General features: G+C 66.6%; 2 protein-coding genes across 3 annotated transcripts; one reads left to right on the forward strand and one right to left on the reverse strand.

The window, feature by feature from the left end:
* Positions 1 to 5,585: 5,585 nt before the first annotated feature.
* SWI5 (SWI5 homologous recombination repair protein) lies at positions 5,586 to 9,025 on the reverse strand (the record flags this gene model as incomplete). Its single annotated transcript, XM_055124151.1, has 5 exons — positions 5,586 to 5,867; positions 6,119 to 6,213; positions 7,057 to 7,178; positions 8,433 to 8,481; positions 8,601 to 9,025. Coding segments are annotated over 5 exons (756 nt in total), but the record flags the coding sequence as incomplete, so codon positions are not given.
* LOC101548060 (golgin subfamily A member 2) lies at positions 8,925 to 21,659 on the forward strand. 2 transcript variants are annotated; one of them, XM_055136441.1, is made up of 26 exons: positions 8,925 to 9,072; positions 10,437 to 10,556; positions 11,291 to 11,371; positions 13,449 to 13,550; positions 13,736 to 13,861; positions 14,430 to 14,489; positions 14,694 to 14,774; positions 15,354 to 15,392; positions 15,754 to 15,816; positions 15,889 to 15,982; positions 16,053 to 16,159; positions 16,554 to 16,612; positions 16,705 to 16,846; positions 16,945 to 17,034; positions 17,126 to 17,233; positions 17,405 to 17,492; positions 17,588 to 17,934; positions 18,097 to 18,210; positions 18,468 to 18,671; positions 18,742 to 18,817; positions 18,948 to 19,057; positions 19,174 to 19,374; positions 19,461 to 19,563; positions 19,631 to 19,737; positions 19,828 to 19,945; positions 20,040 to 21,659. In XM_055136441.1, the coding sequence occupies exons 1-26, from the start codon at positions 9,028 to 9,030 to the stop codon at positions 20,264 to 20,266; spliced, it is 3,012 nt and encodes a 1,003-aa protein (XP_054992416.1). In that variant the 5' UTR covers positions 8,925 to 9,027; the 3' UTR covers positions 20,267 to 21,659. The 2 variants fall into 2 exon arrangements, with proteins under 2 accessions (XP_054992416.1, XP_054992424.1); XM_055136449.1 differs by lacking the exon at positions 11,291 to 11,371.
* Positions 21,660 to 22,815: the final 1,156 nt, after the last annotated feature.

The raw sequence follows: 22,815 nt of genomic DNA on the forward strand, positions 1-22,815 counted from the left end.
TGCGGGGACACTCCTACAGTGCTCAGGAGACAGTGCGGTGCCAGGGCTGGAGCCCAGGGCTCCCACATGCAAGCCCCCCCCGCCCCCCACTCAGGTCCGTGGAGCACAACCTGCGAGCCAGAGAGTCACATCTGTGCACAAAGCCTTTCCCATCGCATTTCGATCAGCCTCGAGTCCTGCCAAGGCTTGAAGGCCTCTTCCCCTACAGCCCCTCTCCTCGACCCCCTCCCTGCTGGCCCCAGGCTTCTAGACTCTTCCAGAAGTTTCCCAGGTAGGCACTGGGCCTCCCTCCCTCCTCTGGCACTTTCCTGCCCTGACTGAGGCCAGGCCCCCCCCACCCCCGCACCGACACCTGCACTCATCAGACAGGTGGGAGTCGGGTGCACACACACCACCCCCTGAAGGAGTCCCTCTGGCGAAGGGCTCTTCCTTCCCTTGCTCTGTCCCACCGTAAGGTGAGGCCCTCAGGGGACAAAATCTGCGTCCTTCCTGGGGCTCCAAGAACACAGGCTCCGAACTTACTGGGTCAACCAGCCACTTTCCAGGAAGACTAGTCAGCACCGCCTTCAAACTCTCCCATCTTTTCAGTTTTTTGTATTTTTTTTGGGGGGGGGCCACATCTGGCATTGCTCAGGGGTTCCTCCTGGCTCTGCACTCCCGGTGGGCTCAGGGCAGCATATGCGGTGCCGGGAATGGAACTGGGTTGGCCGCATGCAAGGCAAGCACCTTATCCACTATATCGTTTGTTTCTAATCGCATCTGGAGGAGCTTAGGGGCTACTCCCAGGGCCCCTCCTGGCAGTGCTAGGGGGACCGTGTGGTGCTGGGAATGGAACCTCCGGGTGCCAAAGGCAAAGCCTGTGCTCCGGCCCTCTGAGCCTCTCTCGGCGCCCCCAATCAATAGGGGGTGCCCCCCAATGGCACCTGCAGCTGCCCGGCCCCTGGGTGGTTCTAGCAATCCCCCACCGGGGGGCAGGCGTCCGTTTTCAGAACCACTCACAATGCCCGAGAGAGGCTTATTTTGAGGCGAGGCTTATTTGGGGGTCACACCAGGCGTGCTCGGGCTTCTTCGGGCTCTGCGTGCGGGGGTCACTTCTGGCGGGCCCAGGGCGCGCCACTGTACTAACACTCTGGCTTCTCGCAGGAACGAGTGAGTTCAAATGTCCAGGTTGGCACAATTTCCAAGGGAACATTCCCTCGCTGCCACTCACCTCCTTGCCTCCCACCGATGCCCACGTCAGTCCCTCGTGTGTGTGTGTGTGTGTGTGTGTGTGTGTGTGTGTGTGTGTGCGCGCGCGCGCGCATGTTTGGCTGCAATCCAACTGTGTTCAAAGCTTACTCCTGGCTCTGTACTCAGGAGTCACACCCGGTGGTGCTCGAGGAACCGGATGGGGTGTTGGGGATCAAGCTCAGGTCAGCTGCGCACGAGGCAAACGCCCTCTCCGCTGGACTATCGCTCCAGCCCCCTTCTCTCTCTCTCTCCCTCTCTCTCTCTCTCTCTCTCTCTCTCTCTCTCTCTCCCTCTCCTAGAGGCCATTCCCAGCAGGGCTTGGAGTCCCTCCCGGGGCGCACCGGGAGCCGCGTGGGGCCGGGCCTGTGCCAGGCTTGCAGTCTGCCAGCTCGAGCCCATGCCCCCGGGTGCCCCCTCCTCTCGTGCTCGGCCTCCCAGCCCGTGGCGTGAGCAATGCTGTGCACTCGGGCCCCGCTTTAAATTGCAGGGCTCCCTTATTCCCTGGGGGCCAGGAATATGCACCCATCTGTGCGCTGGCACCTAATGAGCCTGCATCTTCTCAGCCCGCCTTTGTGTCTCCCGACAGCGGGGAGGCGGCCGGTGCCTGTTCACCCACTTTATAGGTGAGGAAACCTGGGCTGTGAGGCCCGCGGCGCAGCCCCGCCTCCCACGCCTGCCCGCTCAGGGCCAGCAGAGCCGTCCCTGCTGGGCCTCGGGGGAACTCCAGCACCCCCCATGCACCTCTCCCCGCCCATCAGCTTCGCCGTGTCCCCCCCAGACCCCACTGACCCCTCTCCTCCCTCCCTCAGCCCCGCCTTCTGCCCGCTTTACCCCCGGCCGGGGCAGAGACGGCGCGATGGCGCGAGGGGCCTGCAATTAGTCAGCCGAGAAGCACCTCTCTGGGCGAGCCTGGCAGCTGCAGAGGCGGCAGTGGGTGACTAAGAGACTTGGGCAGCAGGTGGGGGCCTGGTGTGGCTGGGGCAGGGGGAGACACCGTCCGTAGGGGCCTCCCTGCGCACCGGCTCTGCAAAGCAGCCTGCGGTCAGGTCTGGCCCCTGCCCCGCTCTCCGCCCCGTGCCCCCGCGGCCTCTCGGGACTCCCCGCATCCCTGAGTATGTCAGTCGGAAGAACCCTGAGATGGCACAGCAGCCGCCTCGTCCCCGGCAAACCAGCCGGGCAGGTCTGCTGGTGCCAGGCTGAGGGTGCGGCAGCAGATGAGCCGGGCCTCGGCATGAAGGGCACTCACGTGCCAGAGCGGGGAAGCCGGCACCCCGCAGCGGCCTCTGGGGTCCGGAGATGGGGAGAGGCGGGACTTGGGAGGGCCTCCCTAGCGGCAGTGAGGAGCAATTTGTGCATTTTGGGCTTTTATGTTCGGGGACCGCACACAGTGATGCTCAGGGCTGAGGCCCGGCTCTGCAATCAGGGATCGCTCCTGGTGGGGCCCGGGGGACCCTATGTGGTGCCGGGGACGGAACCTGGTTGGTTCATCGGGTTTTCCCTGCCAGGAGAGATCCCTAATGCGGAGCCAGATGCAAGCCTTGGGCTGAGCCAGGCGGGGCCTCAAAACCAAACAGAACAGGCCCAAGAGGAGGCCCAAAGGGGTGTCACAGTCGCCCGGCGTCACGGTTCCCCAGCGCCACCAGGAGTGACCCCCAGGCCCCAAGTTGGGAGCTCCCAAGCCCCCTGGACCCAACAACAAAGACCCCAAGTCTCCCCAGGGCTGTGAAGTCAGAATGTCTACAAAAGGGGCTGGGATTCAATCCTTTTATTTTTTGCTTTTTGGGTCACACCCAGCGATGCACAGGGGTCACTCCTGGCTCTGCACTCAGGAATCACTCCTGGTGGTGCTCAGGGGACCCTATGGAATGCTGGGAATTGAACCCGGGTCGGCCGCATGCAAGGCAAACGCCCTCCCCGCTGTGCTATCGCTCCAGCCCAAATCTTTATTTTTTATGTCCTCTGCTATTGATTCTAATTCCCCGCATCCATCTCTCTGTCATTGTTGATGCGGTTGCTGTGACAGTGACAGGGGCTGAACAACCGCCAGGCTGGGGTGCTCTGGGCTGGCGTGACACCTCGGGCACGGGGCTCCAGATGGTGCCAGCCTGCCCGCGGCCTCCTGCTGGCCCCCTCCTGACACACGCAGGTCATGACTGTGGCGCCTCTCCCTGTGCCCCTGGGTCCCTGGCAGTGTGGCTTCTGGCTGCCACCCCACAGGGACCAAGCCTCCATGAGCTCAGGGTGCTTGAAAAGGATCCCCCCACTGCGGGGCCAGAGGGATAGTACAGTGGGGAAGGCATTTGCCTTGCACGTAGCCAACCCGGGTTCGATCCCCAGCATCCCAATATGGTCCCCTGAGCACTGCCAGGAGTACTTTCTGAGCACTGCTGGGTGTGACCCAAATAACCCCCAGAAAGAAAGAGAAGGATGAAAGAAAGAAAGAAAGAAAGAAAGAAAGAAAGAAAGAAAGAAAGAAAGAAAGAAAGAAAGAAAAGAAAGAAAGAAAGAAAGAAAGAAAGAAAGAAAGAAAGAAAGAAAGAAAGAAAGAAAGAAAGAAAGAAAGAGAGAGAGAGAGAAAGAAAGAATGGAAGGAAGAAAGAAAGAGACCCCCATGAACAGAACGAAGGCTGGTGGTGTTAGGGTTCCCTGACCTGCTAGGTCTGAGTCAGGGTCATAGGGGTGCCGGGCGTGGGGTCAGCCCTGACTCATGGGAGGCTGAACTGTGGTACTGTGGGGGCGCTCTGAGGATCCAGCCTGAGACAGGTGGAAGGACACTGGCCCCTGCCACTGGTCTCCCGCTCAGACCTATCTCTGAGCGGACACTGCCCCCTGGAGGCCGCTGTCCACCATGGCACAGTCACAGCTGCGTCCTGGGGGGGGCGGAGCCTGCTATTTCCCTGCCACGTGTCCATGCCGCCTTTATTTTTGCTTTTGGTGTTTCTTCTGGTTTGTTTTATCTCATTTTGGGGCCACACCCTGCTGTGCTCGGAGCCCCCTCCCGGCTCTGTGCGCAGGTACCACTCCCGGTCGCCTTGGGAGACCTAGCCCGGGTCTGCGTGCAGGCAAGTGACCAGTCACCGCATCTCTCAGGGCCCTTGTTGGGATTCTCTGGGGTGGGGGGACAGTTTGAGCCACACCCGGCAGTGCGCAGGGAACACTCCCGTGTCTCTGCCCATGGCGACCCCTTGCAGCCTCAGGGACCACGCGGTGCTCGGGTTTGCCGCATCCGTGTGTGTGTGTGTCTGCGTGGGGCCCTGCTGGGAGCGCCCGGGACGTCACGCAGGGAACAGCACAGGCGAGAAGCCCCAGTTCGAGCCCCGACTGCACCCAAGTCCCCTGGCCCAGCAGGAAGGTAAGGACAGGGCCTGACCCTGGGCCTCGAAGTCAGTGTCGGCTTCAGCCCGCTCCCTCAGTCAGGGCGACCCCGGCAGGTGACGGAGCCGGGCGCCCGGGAGCCGTCGCAGCGCTGGCCCTGGAACCCTTGGCCAGACCCCGAGAGCTTCGGGACCCTCTTGAGGTCGCGCTCCTCAGTGGCCCAGGGCTGTGGGTCGCCGGGGACGGAGCTTGGGGCCTCAAACTGGGCTGTGCCCTGCCAATTCAGCCTCTTCCCCGCCCCAACCCCCTTCCGAGCGGGACCCGCAGCCTGAGCTGGAAGCTGCCCACGCCACCCCGGAGCCCCCCAGCCTGGCACTGGCCGCACCGAGGCCCCGGAAGCCGTGTGTGGCGCCGGCATCCGCGCCTCCTCCTGCGGGAACTATATCTGGCGCCAGCAGCTGCCCCGGGTCAGGGGGCCTGCCCGCCTGCCCACCTGTCTCCGAGGGCAGCTGCACGGCCGGGCGGGGAGGGTCGGGGGGGGCAGCTGGCCAGTGCTCCGGTGAATGTGGGGGGTGAAGCACACTTGTTTTGTTTTGGGGGACCATACCCCACGACACTCAAGGGCCGCTCCTGGCAGGGCCTATGAGACCCTCCGGCGCAGGGGATCGAACCTGGGTCGGCCGAGTGCAGGGCTGAAGCTTCTGTCACTCAGGACGGCTCCGTGCCCTTGACCCTCCCAAGCCGGAGCTGCCAGCAGCAGGGGAGGCGCTTCTCCCAGTGGCACTTTCCCCCCTCAGCTGCTCCCCAAAAGGCAGGACAGGCCACACGCTTTGGAGCTTGACTTGGGCTCAAGTCCCCGCTCTACCACTCACTGGCTGTGTGACCTCGGGGAAGTCACTCAGCCTCTCTGAGCCGGTTCCCCTTTGCTGCGGTTCCAGGAGGGTTTAGAGCAAGAGATGAACAGCTGGAGGCACTTAGCGACGGACCTTCTCTGGTCAGGCTGGGGTGTGTGTGGGGGGGGGTGGTCAGACACCCCCACATGAGAGTCACGTGTTTATTTACAAAACGGTACTGACACAGAAACTCGGCACATTTGAGAACCTGACGTGGGGGACGCTTCCTCTGGCCTTCTCTCTGGGGGCTCCCTCCTGACCCCTCTCGGGTTGTGCGGAATGGGGTGCTGACCCGCCCCTGCTGGGAACTCCTGCTCGGCTCACGCGTGCAGGTCCGGGGCGGGCGTCTGGGGCGAGTGTGGGCTCAGTCGTTTAAGTCCAGGTCAAACTCCGCGTACAGCTCTTTGGTGGTGACCCCTCGGAGCACAGCTGGCAGGGGCCGTGGGGGTCAGGGCTCAGGGAAGGGGCCTGAAGAGCACCCCCCTCCCCGCCTGGGACCCCCAGCGGCACCCCTGGGCCCACAGGAGTCCCCTCTCCAGGCCCCCAGCTGGGAGCTGGGCTGAGTGGGATAGCGGCTTCCTCGGGGGTGGGCTGGGGGGCTCTGGGGAGGGGAGCAGGAGGGAGGGGGTGGGGCGTCCAGGGACCGGCCAGGTGCCGTGTGACCCCACCCCGCGGCTCACCTAATTTACCCAGCAGCATCTGGCCCACGTCCTTGAGGTCGTTGTACTCGTGGAGCCGTGAGATGTGCTCGTCCAGCTCCTCCACGCAGATGCCGCTGGGGAAGAGGCGTCGGCCGTGAGGATCACACGACAGGCGGGGGGTGGCGCGCTGGCCGAGCGTGCAGCTGACCCAGGTGTGATCCCCGGCGTCACATAGACCCCCCACCCCCCACCCCGCCAGGACCGATTCCTGAGCAGAGCCCGAGTGAGCCTCGAGCACTGCTGGGTGCAGCACCCCCCAGCCCCACCAAAAAAATGAGGGTCAGGGCTTGGGGTTCAGAGCATTGACCGCTGATCTCACAGGTGGTCATAGGGGCTCCGGGAGGGCTGCGTGGACTGAGCAGACAGTCGCGAGCACCTCCAGGGCCTACCGGGGAGCACTGAGCGAGAGGCTCCCGAGCACTGCAGGGTGGAGTGCAAGGATAGACAGACACAGACAGACACACACACAGGAGGGACACGCTCATGGGGCCCTGGGGGAGGCGGCACTGGGCAGGGGCACTGGCAGGACAGCGCATGCTCTCGGGGCTGACAGGATGGCAGGGGTCCGACTGGCCGTCACCCCAGCACAAGTTCCCCAAGCCCTTTAGAGGGGTCCCCAAACAGCACTGCACTGCCGCGGGACTCGGATAACCGAGACGGGCAGTGAGCCGGGCAAGGCACAGCCACGTGGGGGCGGGCGCCTAGGTGGGTCAGGCCCGGAGTTCCGACCCTGGCACCCCCGGGGGGGCGGGGCAGGCGCCTTTGAAAGAGAAAATCCCTAAGGCTGCCCCATTGCCAAGCAGCCTCTGCCCCTCGGCCAGTCTGCGGCCGCTGAGACGCCCCGAGACCCCCGCTCGGCTTTCACGCCGGCCCCGGCCGCTCATTCCAAGTCACCCTCGGCCCGGCCCGGGACTTACTCAGACAGGAGCCCGGCGATCTCCCGCTCCAGCGCGTCCCTCTCCGCCCGCAGCCTCTCCACGTCCAGGCACAGGGAGCCCCGGCTGCCGACACCCGCCTGGGCCGCCTGGGGCGAGGGCCGCTGAGAGCCCGGAGGACATGGGGTGCCCCCCGCGTTAGCCACAATCCAGAACCTTCCAGCTGTCCAAGAGCCACCCCGCCCCTCCCTGCCCCTAGGACGGCACTGCCCAGCCCCCGGGGAGGCCGCTGTGCTGATGACACCCTGGCAGGCGGCCCTGCCCGTCCTCCTCTTCCCGCCTGGCCTGGGCCCGGGGGCCTGCCGGGGTGCCCAGAGCCGTCCTGGTGGGGCTGGGGGAACTCAGGGGTGCCGGGCGCAGGCAGGGGGGCCGGCACCCTCCCCGCCGGGCTCTGAAGCCCAGAGGGGCCAGACTGGTGGGCTGGAGCTGTGGAGCCTGAATCGGACCCGGGGCCCCATGCAGGTCGCAGCCCCGCGTCCCCTCAGAGCCGCCCCCCCGAGGAAGCCCAGGCCTGGCCCTGCGCCCCTCCTGCAGGAAATGGGCCGGAACAGCGTCCCGCACGCCCAGGAAGAAGCGGGGCCCCGGGGTCAGCACCAGGGCTGCCCCCTCGGCCCTCGGGGAACACAGGGCCAGGGACGGAGCACATGGCCTCTAACAAGGCAGGGACTGGCTGTTCTGCGGGGCCACATCTAAGGCCAAGCGTCCTTCTGTTTGTCCTTGGGGCCACACCGGGCAGTGCTCAGGAGTCTCTCCCTGCAGGGCTGAGGGACTCTCTGTGGGGAGGGGGGCTCGGGCACACGCTAGGGAAGCACCTGAACCCTGCACTGTCCGTTCTGGAGCCAGAGCACAGCAGGCGAGGGGGTCTGTGGTGCAAGTGGCCGACCCGGGTTCGATTCCCAGCATCCCATAGGGCCTCCCGAGCACCGCCGGGAGTAATTCCCGAGTGCATGAGCCAGGAGTCACCCCTGTGCAAAGACCCTGCACTGTCTCTCTGGCCCCATTCACCCGTCTGGGAGCTGGGGCGCTGCGGGTGGGCACCGGGGCTCTGCGGGCAGAGGGCGCGAGGCTGCTGGGAGGAATCCCGACTGGACAGGACGAGGTGGCGGCGCCTGGGGCCTGGGCAGGGGGCTCACTCTGCACGCGGCTGCCCCCCATTTCCATCCTCTGCACCCCAGGCCCTTTGCAGTGCCAGGGAGAGAAGGCTCGCGGGTCCCCGCACAACACGGCGGCCTCCACGGGGTCTGGCGCGCTGCGGGTGGGCGTGAGCCGCGGGGGCCGGGCCTGAGGGTCCGCGTCCAGCCGTCCAGCGGCCGCGACCCGGAGGGCGGAGGGCGCGGGGGGTGGGGCCGGACACTCACCGGGGATCGGAAGGCCCCGCGGCCCCGTCTGGACAGACCCGGGCGTGCCCTGGAAGGGGGAGAGAGGGGGAGCGGCGTGGGCGCGGGCCCGCGCGCCGCGGAGGGCGACCCCTGCCTGGGACCGCCGGCCACGGGGAGTCCGGAAGGCCCACGACGCCCCGCGCTCACCCTTGGGGCCGGGGCGACCGGAGCCCCCATCTCGGGGGGCTGTGCAGTGCCGGAGGGTCCAGGGTGGGCACCCGGGAGTGTCCCCTCACACCACTCCTCCGCTCCCCTGGGCGCGCAGCCGGAAGCGGCTCGGAGCGCTCGGCGCCTCCGTCAGGCCCCGCCCACCGCCGCGCCGGCCGCTGCGCGCGCAGCCAGCATGGCGTGACGTTGACAATTGAGGGTCCGACCAGGACTTCCGGGAGGGCTGGATTTCCACGGGCCAATGGGATGAGAGAAGGTGGGCCATGCCCACGGGCCCGGCCAATGAATCGCGTGGTCCCGCCTCTCCTGGCCCGCTCTCGCGGCGACTCCGTGGGCTGGGGAGCGATCTTCGCGGACGCCCGGAAATCGCGAGAAGTGGCCAGGCTCCCCCTCCCCGAAGTTGAACATGGAAGAAACTAGGAAAATGAAGCTTGCGTCCGCCCGGAAAATGGTAAGGAACAGCGCCGGGAAGGGGCGCCCGGGCCAGCCCGGGCCCTCGGGCCGGCAGGGGGCGGCGCGTGGCCCCTCGACCCCTCGCAGCCCGTCCCGCCCCCCGGCCGTCCCGCCCCCGCCCTCCCCGTGACTCCGGTGACTTTGGGCCGGCCACTCCGGCGCTCCCCTCGCGCGCCCGGACCCCCACCTGCCGCCGGGGCCCGACGTCCGGGACGCCCAGGCCTCGGGGGCGGCGGCGCAGCAAGTGCCCGGGAGGGGGCGGAGTCAGGGTCCCCGCGGACCCGCCCGCGTCCCCGAGCCCGTCCGAGCCCTCAGGGACCGAGGCGGCCAGCCCCGAGAGGGCCACCCCGCTTCCGGCGTCTGGGTCCCCCGACTCCCAGTTCGGAAGGGACCGTGGGCTCCTGAGGGAGACCGTGGCCCTTCCCTGGACTGGAGAGTGCCCGCAGCCTTGCCCGCGTCTCCGTGTGACTTGTTTGAGACCACACCCAGCCAGTGCTCAGGGAGCACTCCTGGCCATGCCTGGGACCTAAGGGAAGTTGGGTCGGACCCCCGTAACTCCCTCTCCCGCCCTGGTGACAGTTTAGTTTGTTTTCCTCCCGGGTTTCGTGGCCTCCCGGCACTTTCCACGTTCATCTGACTTTTCGCCCCAATCAGGGCTCTCTGGAGTGAGTTTGTGGGACAGACCCCTGGAAAGGGTCTCTGCTGTCAGTGTCCCCTCTCCTCACAGGTACAGAATAGAGGGGGGTCTTAAGACCTCCGTTGGCAGGCTGGCCCTGAGAGGAGGCCTTAGATGGTAGCCAGGCTGGGGTTGAGGGTTGGCCTCCTGGGGTGTCCTCTGCTGTGTTGAGGTTCCTGACGGCCTCTGGGAGCATCTGTCGAAGAAGAGGCAGGTTCTAACCAAGGTGGGACCCCCCCATCTCCAGGACTTATAAGCTGTCTTCTCTGCTTTGACCGCCTCTGGTCTGACCCCTGACAGCTGCTGATTTGAGGAAAACCTCCATCATTTGGAGTTAGAAATGGAGTCATGGGGTATAGTACAGAGGGTAGGGCTTTTGCCTTGCACACAGCGACCCAGGTTCGATCTCCAGCATCCCACGTGGCCCCTTGGCACCACTACGAGTAATTCCTGGGTGCAGACTCAAGAGTCACCTCTCAGCATCAATGGGTGCGACACAAAATACAAAAAGAAACAAAAAAGAGTTAAACTCCATCTCTTCCCCCTCCCCCCTGCTGTTTTCAGCCCTTTCAAGCCCTTGTAGAGTTGCGGCCTCCCCTGGGGGCCAGTCAGGCCAAGTCTGTAATAACTGTCAAGTCGGTTGTGAAAGTGCAGGGAGAAAAACAAGTTGCTTTGCTTTTCTGCAGCTCCGCGATTATGAGATGAAACATAACATCATTCCTGGGAAGAATGGCAAGAAGAAGAAGAAGTGCAGAGACGGCGACCAAGACGGCACGGCTGGCGAGGGCCACCAGTTACCCAAGGGAGTGAGTCCTGCCCTGGGCGGCCGCCCAGGCCCTGGAGGACGGGGGGCTGCAGGGGTGTGGCGGAGTGGCTAGGGTGGTGGGGGAGGGGCACGCCGGCCAGAACCCCAGTTCTGCTCAGGCCGCGGTGGGCGCACGGCCTCAGCGGGGGACGGGCAGGCTCCAACCAAGGCCACATCCCACCGCTGCTCTAGGACTTACAGGCTGAGAATCCGAGATTGGATTCCCAAGCCTCAGCTCTGTTGCCTTTTCCCGGGAAGTTTGGCCTCAGACACAGTTAGGAGCGCACGGGCGGGAGTGTCCCTCGGCCACCAGCATGGTGGGGACCTCGGGGAAAGCAGGCTCCCGTGTCTGCTGGCACCTGCCGGGTCGGGTCAGGTCTGGGCCTTTGAGCCCGACCTCCGCCGTGGCTCCCTCTGTCAAGCGAACCCTTCACCGGAAGTCTGGTTCCGGAGTCGGGGTGGGGGGTAATGGCCCTGCTGGGGTCCCCCCATCCTCCTGGGCCGGGTGAGAGGGGCTCCAGCGCCCGCCCAGAAGAGCCTGGCCTCGGGCAGGGGACCCTGCGGTCAGGGCCGCGTCCGTCCCGGGCACCGGCCTCCGCGGGCCCCTCTGTTCCCCTGCAGCATTTCATTGCCGGGACCTGGGCCTGCCCGCGTCCCCCGCCCGGCTCCCTGGCCTCTCTCTGACTGCCCTCTTCCTCTGGCCCTCGTCTGCCCTGCCCTTCTCGCCGCCTCTAGATTGAGGACATACTGGAGGTGCTGGTGTGCGACCTTAACCGCTCCAATGGGGTCGCGCTGTCCCCACTGGCCGAGTGGCAGGTGAGGCGGGCGCCCGCTGCCGTGCTCCCTGCCAGCTCTGCATGCGCCCGGCTGCTCCCCGCTGCGCCGCTCTGCTCCCCCGGGCTGTTCCCGCTGCTTCCTGCCTGCTGGGCCGATTGGGACTCGGGGCCATTCCTGCCTCTCCCCGTCTCTAACCTCTGGGAGCAGGAGCGAGGGAGAGTACGGGGGGACGGAGCTTGCATTGCATGTGGCCGACCCGAGGCCAGCCCGGCAGCCCCTCTGGGCCCCCGAGCCCTGCCAGGAGTGACCTCTGAGCACAGAACCAGGAGTAAATCTTGAGCACAGCTGGGTATAACCCATAAAACAAATTAAAAAAACAAATCTGGAAAGAGTTGGCTTTCACCTTGAAAGTTAGGATGAAAGTAAGACAGTTGGGGCCGCCCCAGAGCTGTGGGGGGAGGATGCTCAGGCCTCAGATGTGCTCCTCGTGAGGGACAGACACCCCTGGGCTCGGCCCTGGCGTGTTGGGCCTTGCCAGGGGCCCTAAAGCCCCACATTTGTTTTCTGACTTTACAGTGTGCTGAATTAGGAGCATAAGTGTTGGTACGAAGAGTGAGTCCCTTGCCTGGGCTTGATCCCCTCACTCCCATGTGGGCACCTGAGCCCCTCACAGATTGATCTCTGAGCACTGAGGCCAGAATAACCCGACCACTGAGGTGTAGTCCCAAGGGGAAAACAGTGTTGAATTTGTTTTGTCCGGGGAAGAGAATGCGGGGATGGGCGAGGGGGCGTGCCCGGGGGCAGCATGGCGCTCAGCCTCCGGGGCTGACGGTAGCGGTGGCGGGCGGGAACCGGCCGCTGAGGGAGCAGGACATCCCGTTCCATTCTCACTTCTCAACCCCGCTGCCCGCTCGGAGTCGTCGCCTGAGACCTGACAGCCCCGGCCAGGTGCTGGGTGCCAGGGCAAAGGCAGGAGAGCCATGCGCGGCGGATTCTCCACAGAAGGGGTGGGGGTGGCGTGTAAGGGGCAGAGGCCGCTGTGCTGAGGACAGGGGCGCACTGTCCTGCGTCTGGTGTGCAGGGGCCAAGGGACGGCCGAGGTCAGGCGCCCAGAACACTCACAGGAGCCGCAGACGCCGGCTGTCCCCAAGCTGGGTGTGAGGCCTCCGGATGTGGTGCTGGCATCCGGGTCTTACTTCCTGGGGCAGCTGCCAGCCCAGGGGGAGGGAGATGGCCCCGGGCTGCCCCGCGGCTCCCCCCCTCCCCCCGCCAGGGCTGTGCTCACACCCGACACTCAGGTCCGTCCAGGTGCCGTGACTCACCTGTGGGCGGTCCCCGGGGGAGCCCAGCGTCTGCCCCATCCTCTGCTTCCGCCCTGCTCTGTTCCCCCGGAGCTCCCTGCGGCTGCAGCGGGTGAACCCCCTCTGCCCAGCCCCGTGTCCGCGCCTGGCGACTGTCCAGGAACAGGGTCGTGCCGGAGAGCCGATGGCGCGGGGACGACCCGAGAAATAGGACGTTTGCATGGAATGGGGGCCGTGCACGAAGGGGCTTAGCTCAGCACTCAGAGTGGGAAGGACCTTGTGTCTGACCCCAGATCCTTCCCTCGTCTGAGCCTTCTTGTCCCAAGCCAAGAGGCCAGGAGGGCCCCGGGCCCGGGGTGCCAGCTCCCCCAGAGCGCCAGAGGCCCCGACTCCCCCGCTGCCCTTGGGGCTGTGGCCGCTGTGGCCGCTGTCAGGTTCCAGCCAAGGTCTCAGCTTCAGCAAAGCTGGCATGGCTCTAAGGGGCAATTGGCTGGGGGGTCAGAGGCCAGTCTGAGGGCCGAGAGAGCCGGCCCCCTCCCCAAGAGGGAGCCAGCCTGGGGCCGCGGTGCCCGGGCCTGCGGGCACTGGGATCTCGGGGCCTTCCTGACCGTCCGCAGGCCGCCACCGCTCGGACCTCCTTGGGGACCAGGCCCCCGAGAGCTGCCGAGGGGAGGGTAGCGGGCGAGTCCCCGCTTTGAGCCCAGGCTTGGGGTGACTGTCCTGGCTGCAGCCCCTGTGCTCCCCGCTCAGCACCCTGCACCCCCAGGCCCGGTGCCCCCTTCCTGCCTGACCCTCCCCGTTCTGTTCTGTGACAGGAGCCTCAGGACCAAGCCCCCCAGCAGCCCTCTGCGGACGACACGCAGTCACCAAGTGTCCCTTCATCCCCAGCCCGAGACAGCAGCGCGGCATCAGCTTCGGTTTGTCACCTCCTTTCGTGCCTCCATATGTCACTGTCTCTCGGTCCCACAGCCAGGCCCCGGGGTGGGGCCCAGGACCAGGTTTTCCCTAACGATCGGGGAGCTGCGAGGCTGGGGATGGGCTTGGCCCGGCCCGGTGGGGCTGTGCCTGCGGCTGGAGGCCCAGCATGCATCTCTCCCTCTAGAGTCCCGGAACCCAGAACGGGCAGAGCGAAACAAGAGCGTCCGACACCGTCCCCCTGGGTGGGCTCACGTCCTCCACCGAGAGTCTGCGCCAGCTGTCTCAGAAACTGAACGGACTCGTCTCTGAGGTACCCACAACGTGCCCTCAGGGGGCGGAGGAGGATCGTCTGCTCAAGGGAAACTGAGGCAGCTCTCCAAGCGTGGGGAAGAGGATGGAGCATCAGGGGGGTGTTTAGTTCGTCCTTTTCTTTTGCTTTTTTGGGTCACACTCGGCAATGCACGGGGGTTACTTTTGGCTCTGCACTCAGGAATCAGCCCCGAGGGGTCGGGGGACCCTATGGGATGCGGGGAATCGAACCCAGGTCAGCCACATGCAAGGCAAACGCCCTCCCCGCTGTGCTGTTGCTCCAGTCCTGGCTCGTCCCTATTCCCTCTCTGAGTGCAGTGGAGAGCTGAGAGGGTCAGCCAGGCCCTGGCACTGGTTCTCCTGCTCGGGAGGCCGGAGGGGTGGCGGGGGCTGAGTTGGGGACAGGGGAGAGTCCAGAGGCACCTACAGGCCAAGGCCCTCAGGACCGGGAAAGCACTGGCCCAAAGGCTTCTGGTGGAAGGGGCCAGGTGAGGCAGTAAGGGCTGACCCGGGACAGGAAGTGGGGGTCAGATGTCGAGGGGACAGTGTGTCCATGCTTTCGTCCCCAGCCATCTCCCTGTTTGAAAGGCCAAGGCGTCATGTCCCCTACTAACCTGAGAAGCCTGGAGGTGAGTGGGTGACAGCAGTGTGCTCCACGGGACCCGCCCCCCCCATCCCCTCCTGGCCCGGGCTGGGGGCCCCCTGGAAGGCTCCAGCGAGGGAGAGGAAACTCCCTCGGGAGGCAGAGCCCGGGTGTCCTGCCTGGGGAGACGGCGCTGACAGCCCTGAACCCCATACGCTTCCCGCCCCCGCCCCCGCCCCGTGTGCCTCAGAGTCGGTACCAAGAAATATCCCTCGCGCTGGACCAGAGCAACGTGGAGAAGAAAGACCTTACCAACAAGATCCTGGAGTTGGTAAGAAGAGGCGGGGGTCCCCGGGGCCCCTTGGGATTCTGAACGGAGGGGGCTGGTGCCAGGGAGAAGGGGACTCCAGGGGTCCCCGGTAGCCAGCTCTCTTCCTCCAGAGCGAGGGTCTGTGTGGCGGGTCCTCACCTCGGCTTCCTGTGGGATTCGTGGGCATCAGGGCACCCTTTACGGGCACCAGCTCAGCCGGGGGCTCAGGAGTGAAGGCCCCTGCCTGGTCTCAAAGACCCCCGGCAGGGGGCCCCCCCGACCTTGTCGCTGAGCCACCCTTGGCTTCCCCTGGAGACCAGCGCTTGTCTCGGAGGCTGGGGAGGTGGGCCCCAGGGAGACCCCTTGTGTTCCCTCGGGAGCAGGCCCGGGGCCTTGGGCTGCTGCCGGCTCAAGCGCAGGCCTTGCTCCAGGCAGGGCTGAGCGGCCTGTAGGTGCAGGGTACATCCCGGGGCGCCGCTGTCCCGGTGCTGTCTCAGGCGCCAGGAGGGCGCCGTGTGACCCCCTGAGCCCTGCCTGTCCGCCCATGGTCAGGGACGGCTTCCAGAGGGTCCCCCGTCCCTGCTCTGTCTCTCTCCACAGCAACATCAGCACCAGTGCACCGTGGCTCAGCTGGAGAAGGTGAGGGGCTTCTCGGGCAAGGGCCGACTCCTGGGCATCGTGTCCATCGGGCTGCCCCAGCGGCGGCCGTGCCCCGCCTGGCCTCGCCCTCCGAGCGGGCAGCTGGCCCGTTCTCGCTGGTGTCTGGGTTTCCTCGGTTTGGGGCCACAGCAGGTGGTGCTCAAGCCAGGGCTTACTCCTGGCTCTCCTGCACTCAGGTCACCCTGGATATCCGGGGGAACCTTCTGGGTTTCTGGGCACCAAAGCCAGTGCCTGCCACTGTCCTGTCTCGGTAGCCTGGCCTGGGCTCTTGGTGGCACTGGGGGAGGCTCGGGGCAGGTCGCTGCAGCCCGGCCTCCAGTAAGAGATGCCACACCCGCAGGAGAAGAAGGAGTTTGAGCAGAAACTCGCCAAAGAACAGGGGTCGCTGCGTGAGCAGTTGCAGGTGTGTGGTGGGTGGGCTGCCCCGGGCCCTCCGGGCTCCCGCTGCGTCCTCACCGGCGGCCCCTCCCCACAGGTTCACATTCAGACCATCGGGATCCTCGTGTCCGAGAAGTCGGACCTGTACACGGCGCTGACGCACACGCAGCAGGCGATGAAGCAGAAGACAGGTGGGTCCCCGCCCGGCCCCGCCCCCGCCCGGCCCGGCCTCGGGGGCTCCAGGTGACCTCTGTCTCTCAGGGGAGTGTGAGGACGTCACCAAGAACCTGCACGCGTCCAGGCAGCGCGTGGGGGACCTGGAGCGCACGCTGTCAGCCCTGGCCACCCGGCAGAAGCAGGACGAGAAGGTGAGCCGCCCCCCGCACCCAGGGCCGCCCAGGGCCAGGCGGGACTCACTGCCGTGGCCTGCGGGTGACTGCACCCCCTGTTCCCATGAGGTGGGGGCCACCTAGAGAGACCCCTGGGGCTCCTCCCTGGCTGTGTCCCTGCCTGTGTGTGAGGCTTGTGTTGGGGACTGGGTGTCGGAAGGCCTCAGCGAGGCTCCTGCTGGCCAGGACACGGGCTGGCGGCCGTGCACAGACCAAGGGTCAGCTCAGGAGGGCATCGCCCACCCAGGAGACGGGTCGGGTTGGGTGGCTGCCCCCTCCTCTCCTCCCCAACTCCCAGAGGCCCGAGCACAGGCAGGTGCTGGGGCAGGGTTAGGGGCACCCCTGCCCAGGCCTGATCGACCGCTCTTTGCAGCATGCCAAGGATTTAACCAAGGAACGCGACGATCTCAAAACAGAATTGTTCCAGAAAAAGTAGGAGGGGGCCTAGGGAGGGAGGGCTGGGGGGGCAGCTGGGCCGGGGGCCCCCGCCCCTGACTCCTGCCCCTCGGCCCGCTCGGCCGCAGCAAGAGTGTGGCGGACCTGAAGGAGCTGGTGAGCGAGCTCCGGGAGAAGCTGCGCGTGTCACAGGCGGAGACGGACGTCACCCAGCAGAGCGTGGCCGACCTGCAGAAGAAGCTGGAGATGACGGAGCTGCTGCTGCTGCAGGTGACAGGCGGGCACAGGCCTCGGAGACCCTGGGGCCCACGCTCGGGGCCCGCTGTGGCCAGCCCGGGCTCGCGCCGACCCTCCTCTCTCCCCTGCAGTTCACGGGCCCGACGGCAGGGCCGGGCAGCGACCCCCAGGCCGCCGAGGCGCTGGGCGAGAGGAAGCAGATGGAGAGAGAGATCGAAGACGTGAGGAGGGGAGGGGACAGCCAGGGCGGCGGGGAGGGGTGGGGCGGGGCGGGGCGGGGCGGGGCGAGGGCTGACGGCCACCGTCCTGCAGCTCAAGAGGCTGTTGAAGCAGCTGCAGGTGGAGAGGGACCAGCACCTGGAGCAGATCAGGGCCCAGGACGAGTTCTGGCAGCAGCGCGTGCAGCAGGCCTTGCAGCAGGTGCGGGGGCCGCGGGCTGGGCGGGCGCCGGGCGGCTCGGGCCAGCGGAGCCGAGGCCTTTTCCGCGCCCCGCCCACGAGTGACCCTGGCGGTGCTCAGGAGCTGCGCGTGGTGCCGGGGGTCGGTCTCGAGGGCCGGGTGCCCCCGACTATGGTCCCCGTGTCTGGGCAGAGCGCGGTGTTGAAGGACGAGAACGAGAAGAACGTGAGATACGTGCAGGAGCTGGAGGCCAGCGTGGCCGACCTGAAGGCGCGGCTGGGTGAGTGCCGGGGGGGCGGCGGGGCCAGGGTGTCCGTCGGGGTCCGAGTGTGGCTCTCGTGTCTGGCGGAGCCGTGACTGTAGCCCCTGTTTCAGACGCGCCGGCCCCCCAGGAGCCCCCGGCGCAGCCGCCCGAGCCCTCGGAGCGGGAGGTGCAGCTGCAGGCGGAGGCCGAGAAGTGGCGGCAGGAGGTGGCGAGCCTGGCGGAGCAGCTGCAGACGCAGGTGCGCGACAACGAGAGCCTGAGCCGGCTGAACGCGGAGCAGGGCCAGCGGCTGCTGCAGCTGGAGCGGGAGGCCGAGGTGTGGGACGAGCAGGCCGAGGCGCGCAGCCGCATCCTGGAGACGATGGAGAACGACCGCACGACCATCACGCGCGCCCTGGCCCAGAACCGCGAGCTCAAGCAGCAGCTGGCCGAGCTGCAGGACGGCTTCGTGAAGCTGGTGCGCCCCCTGCCCCCCGGCCTCCGGGACCCACAGCCCCGGCTGGACCTTCCTGCCCAGGGATGGGCCGCTGTTGGCCTGGGGTTCGACAGCGATGCAGGGGGAGGGCCGGGAGGGTCCGGCAGGGGTCGGCGGGGGGCGCTGACCGGCCCACTCCCTCAGAGCAACGAGAACATGGAGGTCACGTGTGCGCTGCAGTCGGAACAGCACGTGAAGGAGCAGCTGGCGGAGAGGCTGGGGCAGCTGCAGGAGAAGTTGGCGGAGATGAAGGAGACGGTAACGGGGTGGGCGGGGGTGGGCAGGGGGCCGGGAGGCCGGGAGGCCGGGCCGAGCGCCCTACCGGGCAGCGGGGAGGCGGCTGGGCAGGTCCTGGGACTCACGGCCGCTCTAGCCCACGGCAGCCCTGAGCCTCGGGGCCCTTCTTCCTCTGCGGGTCCTGGGTGAGGCGGGCGGGGCAGGCCGGGCTCGGGGCAGCAGCCTGGCCAGGAGCTGCCCTCAGCCGCCCTGCGCGGCCTCACGCCCGGGGCCCACAGGTGCAGGCGAAGACGAGCGAGGCGCAGGCGCTGCAGCAGCAGCGGGACCAGTACCTGGGCCACCTGCAGCAGTACGCGGCCGCCTGCCAGCAGCTGGGCGCCGAGAAGGAGCAGCTGCAGCAGCAGGCGCTGCTCCACGGCCAGCAGCTGGACCGGCTGCAGCACGAGCACGCGCAGAGCCAGGACGCGCTGGACGAGGCGCAGGTGAGCCGGGCCGGGGCCGGGCCGGGCGGGCAGAGGCCTGCAGCCGCCCCCTCACGCGCCCGCCCCTCAGGGACTCCTGAAGGCTGCTGAGGAGCAGAAGCAGCAGCTCCAGGCCCAGCTGAGCGCACTGCTGGCGCCGGGGAAGGGTGAGTCCCGGGCTGCGGGAGGAACCGCCGGGGGTCACGGGCAGGGACAGCCCCGGGGGTCCCTCCCCTCCCCTCTCCCCCCGCTGCTCCTGCTCCCTCGGTTGTCTGAGACTTTTGCACTGCTCCACAGCGAGTGACGGGGTCGGTGATGGGGACGGTGACGGGGAAGGTGACGGGGAGCAGGAGACGGCCCCGAGGAAGCTGAGCCTGCCCGGGGACCTGCACAGCAGAGAGGCCATGGTGAGCCCGAGCCCTGCCGACCCTCCCCAGAGTCGCTGCACCCTGGAGACCCCGCACAGCGAGGGGCCCCGCAGGGGTGCTCTCCCCGGGCCCACACGCGTCCCCCTCACCCGCAGCTGGAGTTCTGCAACTCGGCCTTGGCGCAGGCGGACGCGGAGCAGGCGGAGCTGCGCCGGCAGCTGGGGGCCGAGAGAGCTCGGAGCCAGGGTTTGGCGCAAGCCCTGGCGGCCGCGCAGCCCGCAGCCCCCGCGCCCGGGGCCCAGACCGTCCCCCAGGAGACGCACGCGGCCCTGAAGGAGGCCATGGACTTGCTGCAAGTGAGCGGGCGGCCCTGCAGGTGCGGGGGCGGGGGCGGGTGCGGGTGCCCCCCCCCCCAGCCCGGCTGACCGCTGTCCCCCCGCAGACTCGCTTTGCGCAGATCATGCAGGAGAAGGTGGAGCTGCGCGAGCGCGTGGAGGAGCTGGAGCATCGCTGCGTCCAGCTCTCGGGCGAGACCGAGACCATCGGTGAGTGGCGGCTCGGGGCTGCCCGCGCCGGGGCCCCCAGCCTCTGAGCCGTGCCCCCGTCTCGCAGGGGAGTACATCACCCTGTACCACAACCAGCGGGCAGTGCTGAAGGAGCGGCACCGCGAGAAGGAGGAGTACATCACCCGCCTGGCCCAGGACAAGGAGAACCTCAAGGTGGGCGGGGCAGCCTGAGTGGGCGGGGCAGCCTGAGTGGGCGGGGCCGGGGCGGGGCCTCAGGGCGGGACTCAGTGCTGCCCCCCGCAGGTGCAACTGCTGGAGCTGCAGGAGCTCGTGTTGATGCTGGTGGATGACAAGTACTCCAGCCAAGGCCCCAAGGCCGCCTCCCTGGCCCTTGCTGGCCCCCTGGCCGCTTCCCCGACAGGTCAGAAGAGCCTCCTGGGGGCCGCTGTGGGCGAGTCGGGGCTTCCCGTCACCCATCGCCCGCCCTTCTCTCCCCTCTCTCTCCCGCTCCCTAGAAGCCCCCCATGGAGGCAGCCCCGGGTCCGAGGAGCTGAGCCCGGAAGGGGCCCCGGCAGGCCCTGCGCCCGTCAGCAACCCCACGGCCGTGAAGATCATGCAGCTGCTGAAGGAGATGCAGAACTGTAAAGACCAGCCCGGCCTGGGCGCGGCGCCCTGCTCGCCTTGTATCCCTTTCTTTTACAAGGCAGACGAAAACGACCAAGTTAAAATCACCATGATCTAGCCCCGTCCCTGTCCCCCGCCCCCCTCCCACCGCGTCCTGTTGCTTCACACGGGGGAAGGGACAGGAACACTTCCGTGGGGGACCACGGACGGACCAGCGCAGCCTTCGCCGTAGCTGGGCGCTGCCTGCAGCTGTGAGCGGGCCAGAGGCGTCGCTGGCTGCACAGGCCTCGAAGCATCCGCGCCTGCATCGCGGCGCCCGTGCCTGGGCTCCGGGAGTCATAAACGTGCTGCCTCCCCCATCCGCACATGGCTGGGGGAAGAAAGTGAAAATCAGTAAAAAAAAAAAAGAAAAATAGGCAAGAGAGTGAAGGGTCAGAGAAGTAGCTGTGGACAGAGGAGCAGGGGACACCCGTCCACGCACACGGACTTCCAGCATTTGCCCCTTGGGGGCGCTAGGGGGCGTCTCGCGCCCGTGGTTCTGATCCAGGTACACGTAGCGTCCTTCCTGCTGTCCCTGGCAGGGCTTGTGTCCCTCTACGCTAGACGGGCATCTGGGCAGTATGCCCCCCGAACACTACGCCCGGGTGCCCAGGGACAGAAATACCTTTCAACACTAGACATCAGGGAGTTGGAGCCAAAAATCCTTCCCCACCCAGGAGGCCAGGAAAGGGACAGGCCGAAGTGACCCTTCAGCACGCCTGGCCCAGGACTGAGCTGGGCGGGGAGTGCCGCCACCACCACATTCCTCGGACCTCGGCTTATGGCAAAGCCGCAGACTCGCAGGGCTGCCCTGGGCGTGGGTCAGCAAACTTCGCCTCCAGTTTTAACTTGAGCTTAGGTCAGCCGGGGCCGAGGAGCGAGCAGCAGGTTGGGTGTTTCTTGCTCACAGAGGGCCTGGGTTCATCTCGGGCGTCCTCTGTGCCCTGACCACAGCCAGGAGCGAGCCCTGAGCGCCCCCAGGTGGGACTCAAAATTGAAAAAAATCTTGTCTGAGAGGAGGCTTGGTGACAGTGGTCCTGCTTGCTGGCAGGGGTCCGAGTCCTTCCCTGGACTACATGGGCTCCTGAGCACAAAGTTGGGAGGAGCCCCGAGACCCCCTAAACCAAACAAGCAAATACCTGACGAGTGAGTTGCTCAGAGGAAGGTGTGGAGGGGTCACTGCCTTAGACACCCTCGTTCCGGGGATGTCAGCCCCAAAAAAGGCACTTTGGGGGCAAACATGCCCCCCCCGGCCCAGATCAAAACTGGGCCACACTCAGACGTTAGGGTCTGGGCTCCCCAGGCCACGGAAGGGGCACACGGGCTGGGAAGGCACCCCAGGGCAGGGCTGGAACTGGCACAGCGCTGAGTTCTAGGCCCCGCTTGGGGGTGGGGACTAATTTATTGGTGGCAGGGGACAGAGGAAGGGGGAGGGGATGGGTCTGCTGTCCCCGAGATTCACTGTCCTGTTTGCACTGTGGTTGAAATAAACGGATGTGGGTCCATACCCGGCCTGTGTGTGTCACTGTCAGTCTCGGAAAGGGGATGGGCCCCAGGAGGGAGGGGGAGCAGGTGGGCAGCCCCCCAGACGCTGCCTTCCTGGCCCCTCTGCTGCCTGTGCCCTCTGTACGCCCCTGTGTAGCCCACCGGGCCCCAGCTTGTCCTGCCCCCTAGTGGCCAGCTCAGGATTCACGCCTGAGGCCAGGGAAGTTGCAGGGTCTCCCAGCCCTGAGCCCAGAGGGGCAGCACAGCTGGGAGGGCCTTTGCCTTCAGGCAGACAACCTGGGCTCCATTCCGGCTCCCCATAGGGTCCCCTGAGCACCATCTAGAGTGATTCCTGATCGCAGAGCCAGGAGTGACCCCTGAGCATTGCTGGGTGTGACCTACGAAGCCAAAAAAGAGTCCAAACTCCCCTGGGCCCCATGTGGAGCCCTTCTCTGCCCCCTGGGCGCCCCAGACAACACGAACCCGCAGACACGTTTGTTTCCCATCGCTCAGAAATGGATTTTACTCTCAGCCACGAGATAGCAAGACGGAGCGAGGTCAGAGTCCTGGACAGCAGAGGGCGCTGCTGTCTCCAGGGCGGGGGGGGGGGGGGGGCGCGGACGCGGGGACGCTGGCTGTGCTGGTCTCCAGGAGCCAGGGCTGTCCCTGTCCCGCCGCCCCTGATGCTTGTGCAGTGTGACGATAGTCAGGGTCTGAGTCCCACGTGGACCTTCACTGTCCCTCTGAGCCTGTCCGTTCCCGCCCGAGTGGCCTGTCGGGGTGTGGCCTCCCCTCTGCTCCTGCTGTGCTCTGGGGCTCCCGACCTGCCCTTCCCCGGGCCTCTCTGAGCCCCACGTCTCCTGCCTCATTCCCTCCAGGCTTCATACCAAACGTTGCAGGGCCTGGCCACCCCCTGAAGCGGCTGGTCCTGATGCTGTCACCTGGCTGCAGACTTAAGTCTGTCACACAACGTGTGGTGACTGCAAAATTTGCAAAATTTGGGATTGATTGATCTGCATAGGAGTGGCGAGGGGATTGTCGGTCGATACCGCTGACCTCAAGGTTCCGAGTAAGGACCAGGGCTTCCCTTTGGGTCTTACGTGAGGCCCGGTGAGGATGTTGTGAAATATGGGGGGCGCCAAA

This window comes from Sorex araneus, chromosome 1 (genome assembly GCF_027595985.1).
Source record: "Sorex araneus isolate mSorAra2 chromosome 1, mSorAra2.pri, whole genome shotgun sequence".
Taxonomy (NCBI): Eukaryota; Metazoa; Chordata; class Mammalia; order Eulipotyphla; family Soricidae; genus Sorex; species Sorex araneus.

What these genes read in the sequence shown, in the direction of transcription:
- LOC101548060 (XM_055136441.1), top strand. Translation starts at nt 9,028, where the DNA reads ATGGAAGAAACTAGGAAAATGAAGCTTGCGTCCGCCCGGAAAATG. An exon ending in TGGAGAGAGAGATCGAAGAC is followed by an intron (nt 17,035 to 17,125) that starts GTGAGGAGGGGA and finishes ACCGTCCTGCAG; the next exon opens with CTCAAGAGGCTGTTGAAGCA. An exon ending in ACGCGCTGGACGAGGCGCAG is followed by an intron (nt 18,672 to 18,741) that starts GTGAGCCGGGCC and finishes CCCGCCCCTCAG; the next exon opens with GGACTCCTGAAGGCTGCTGA.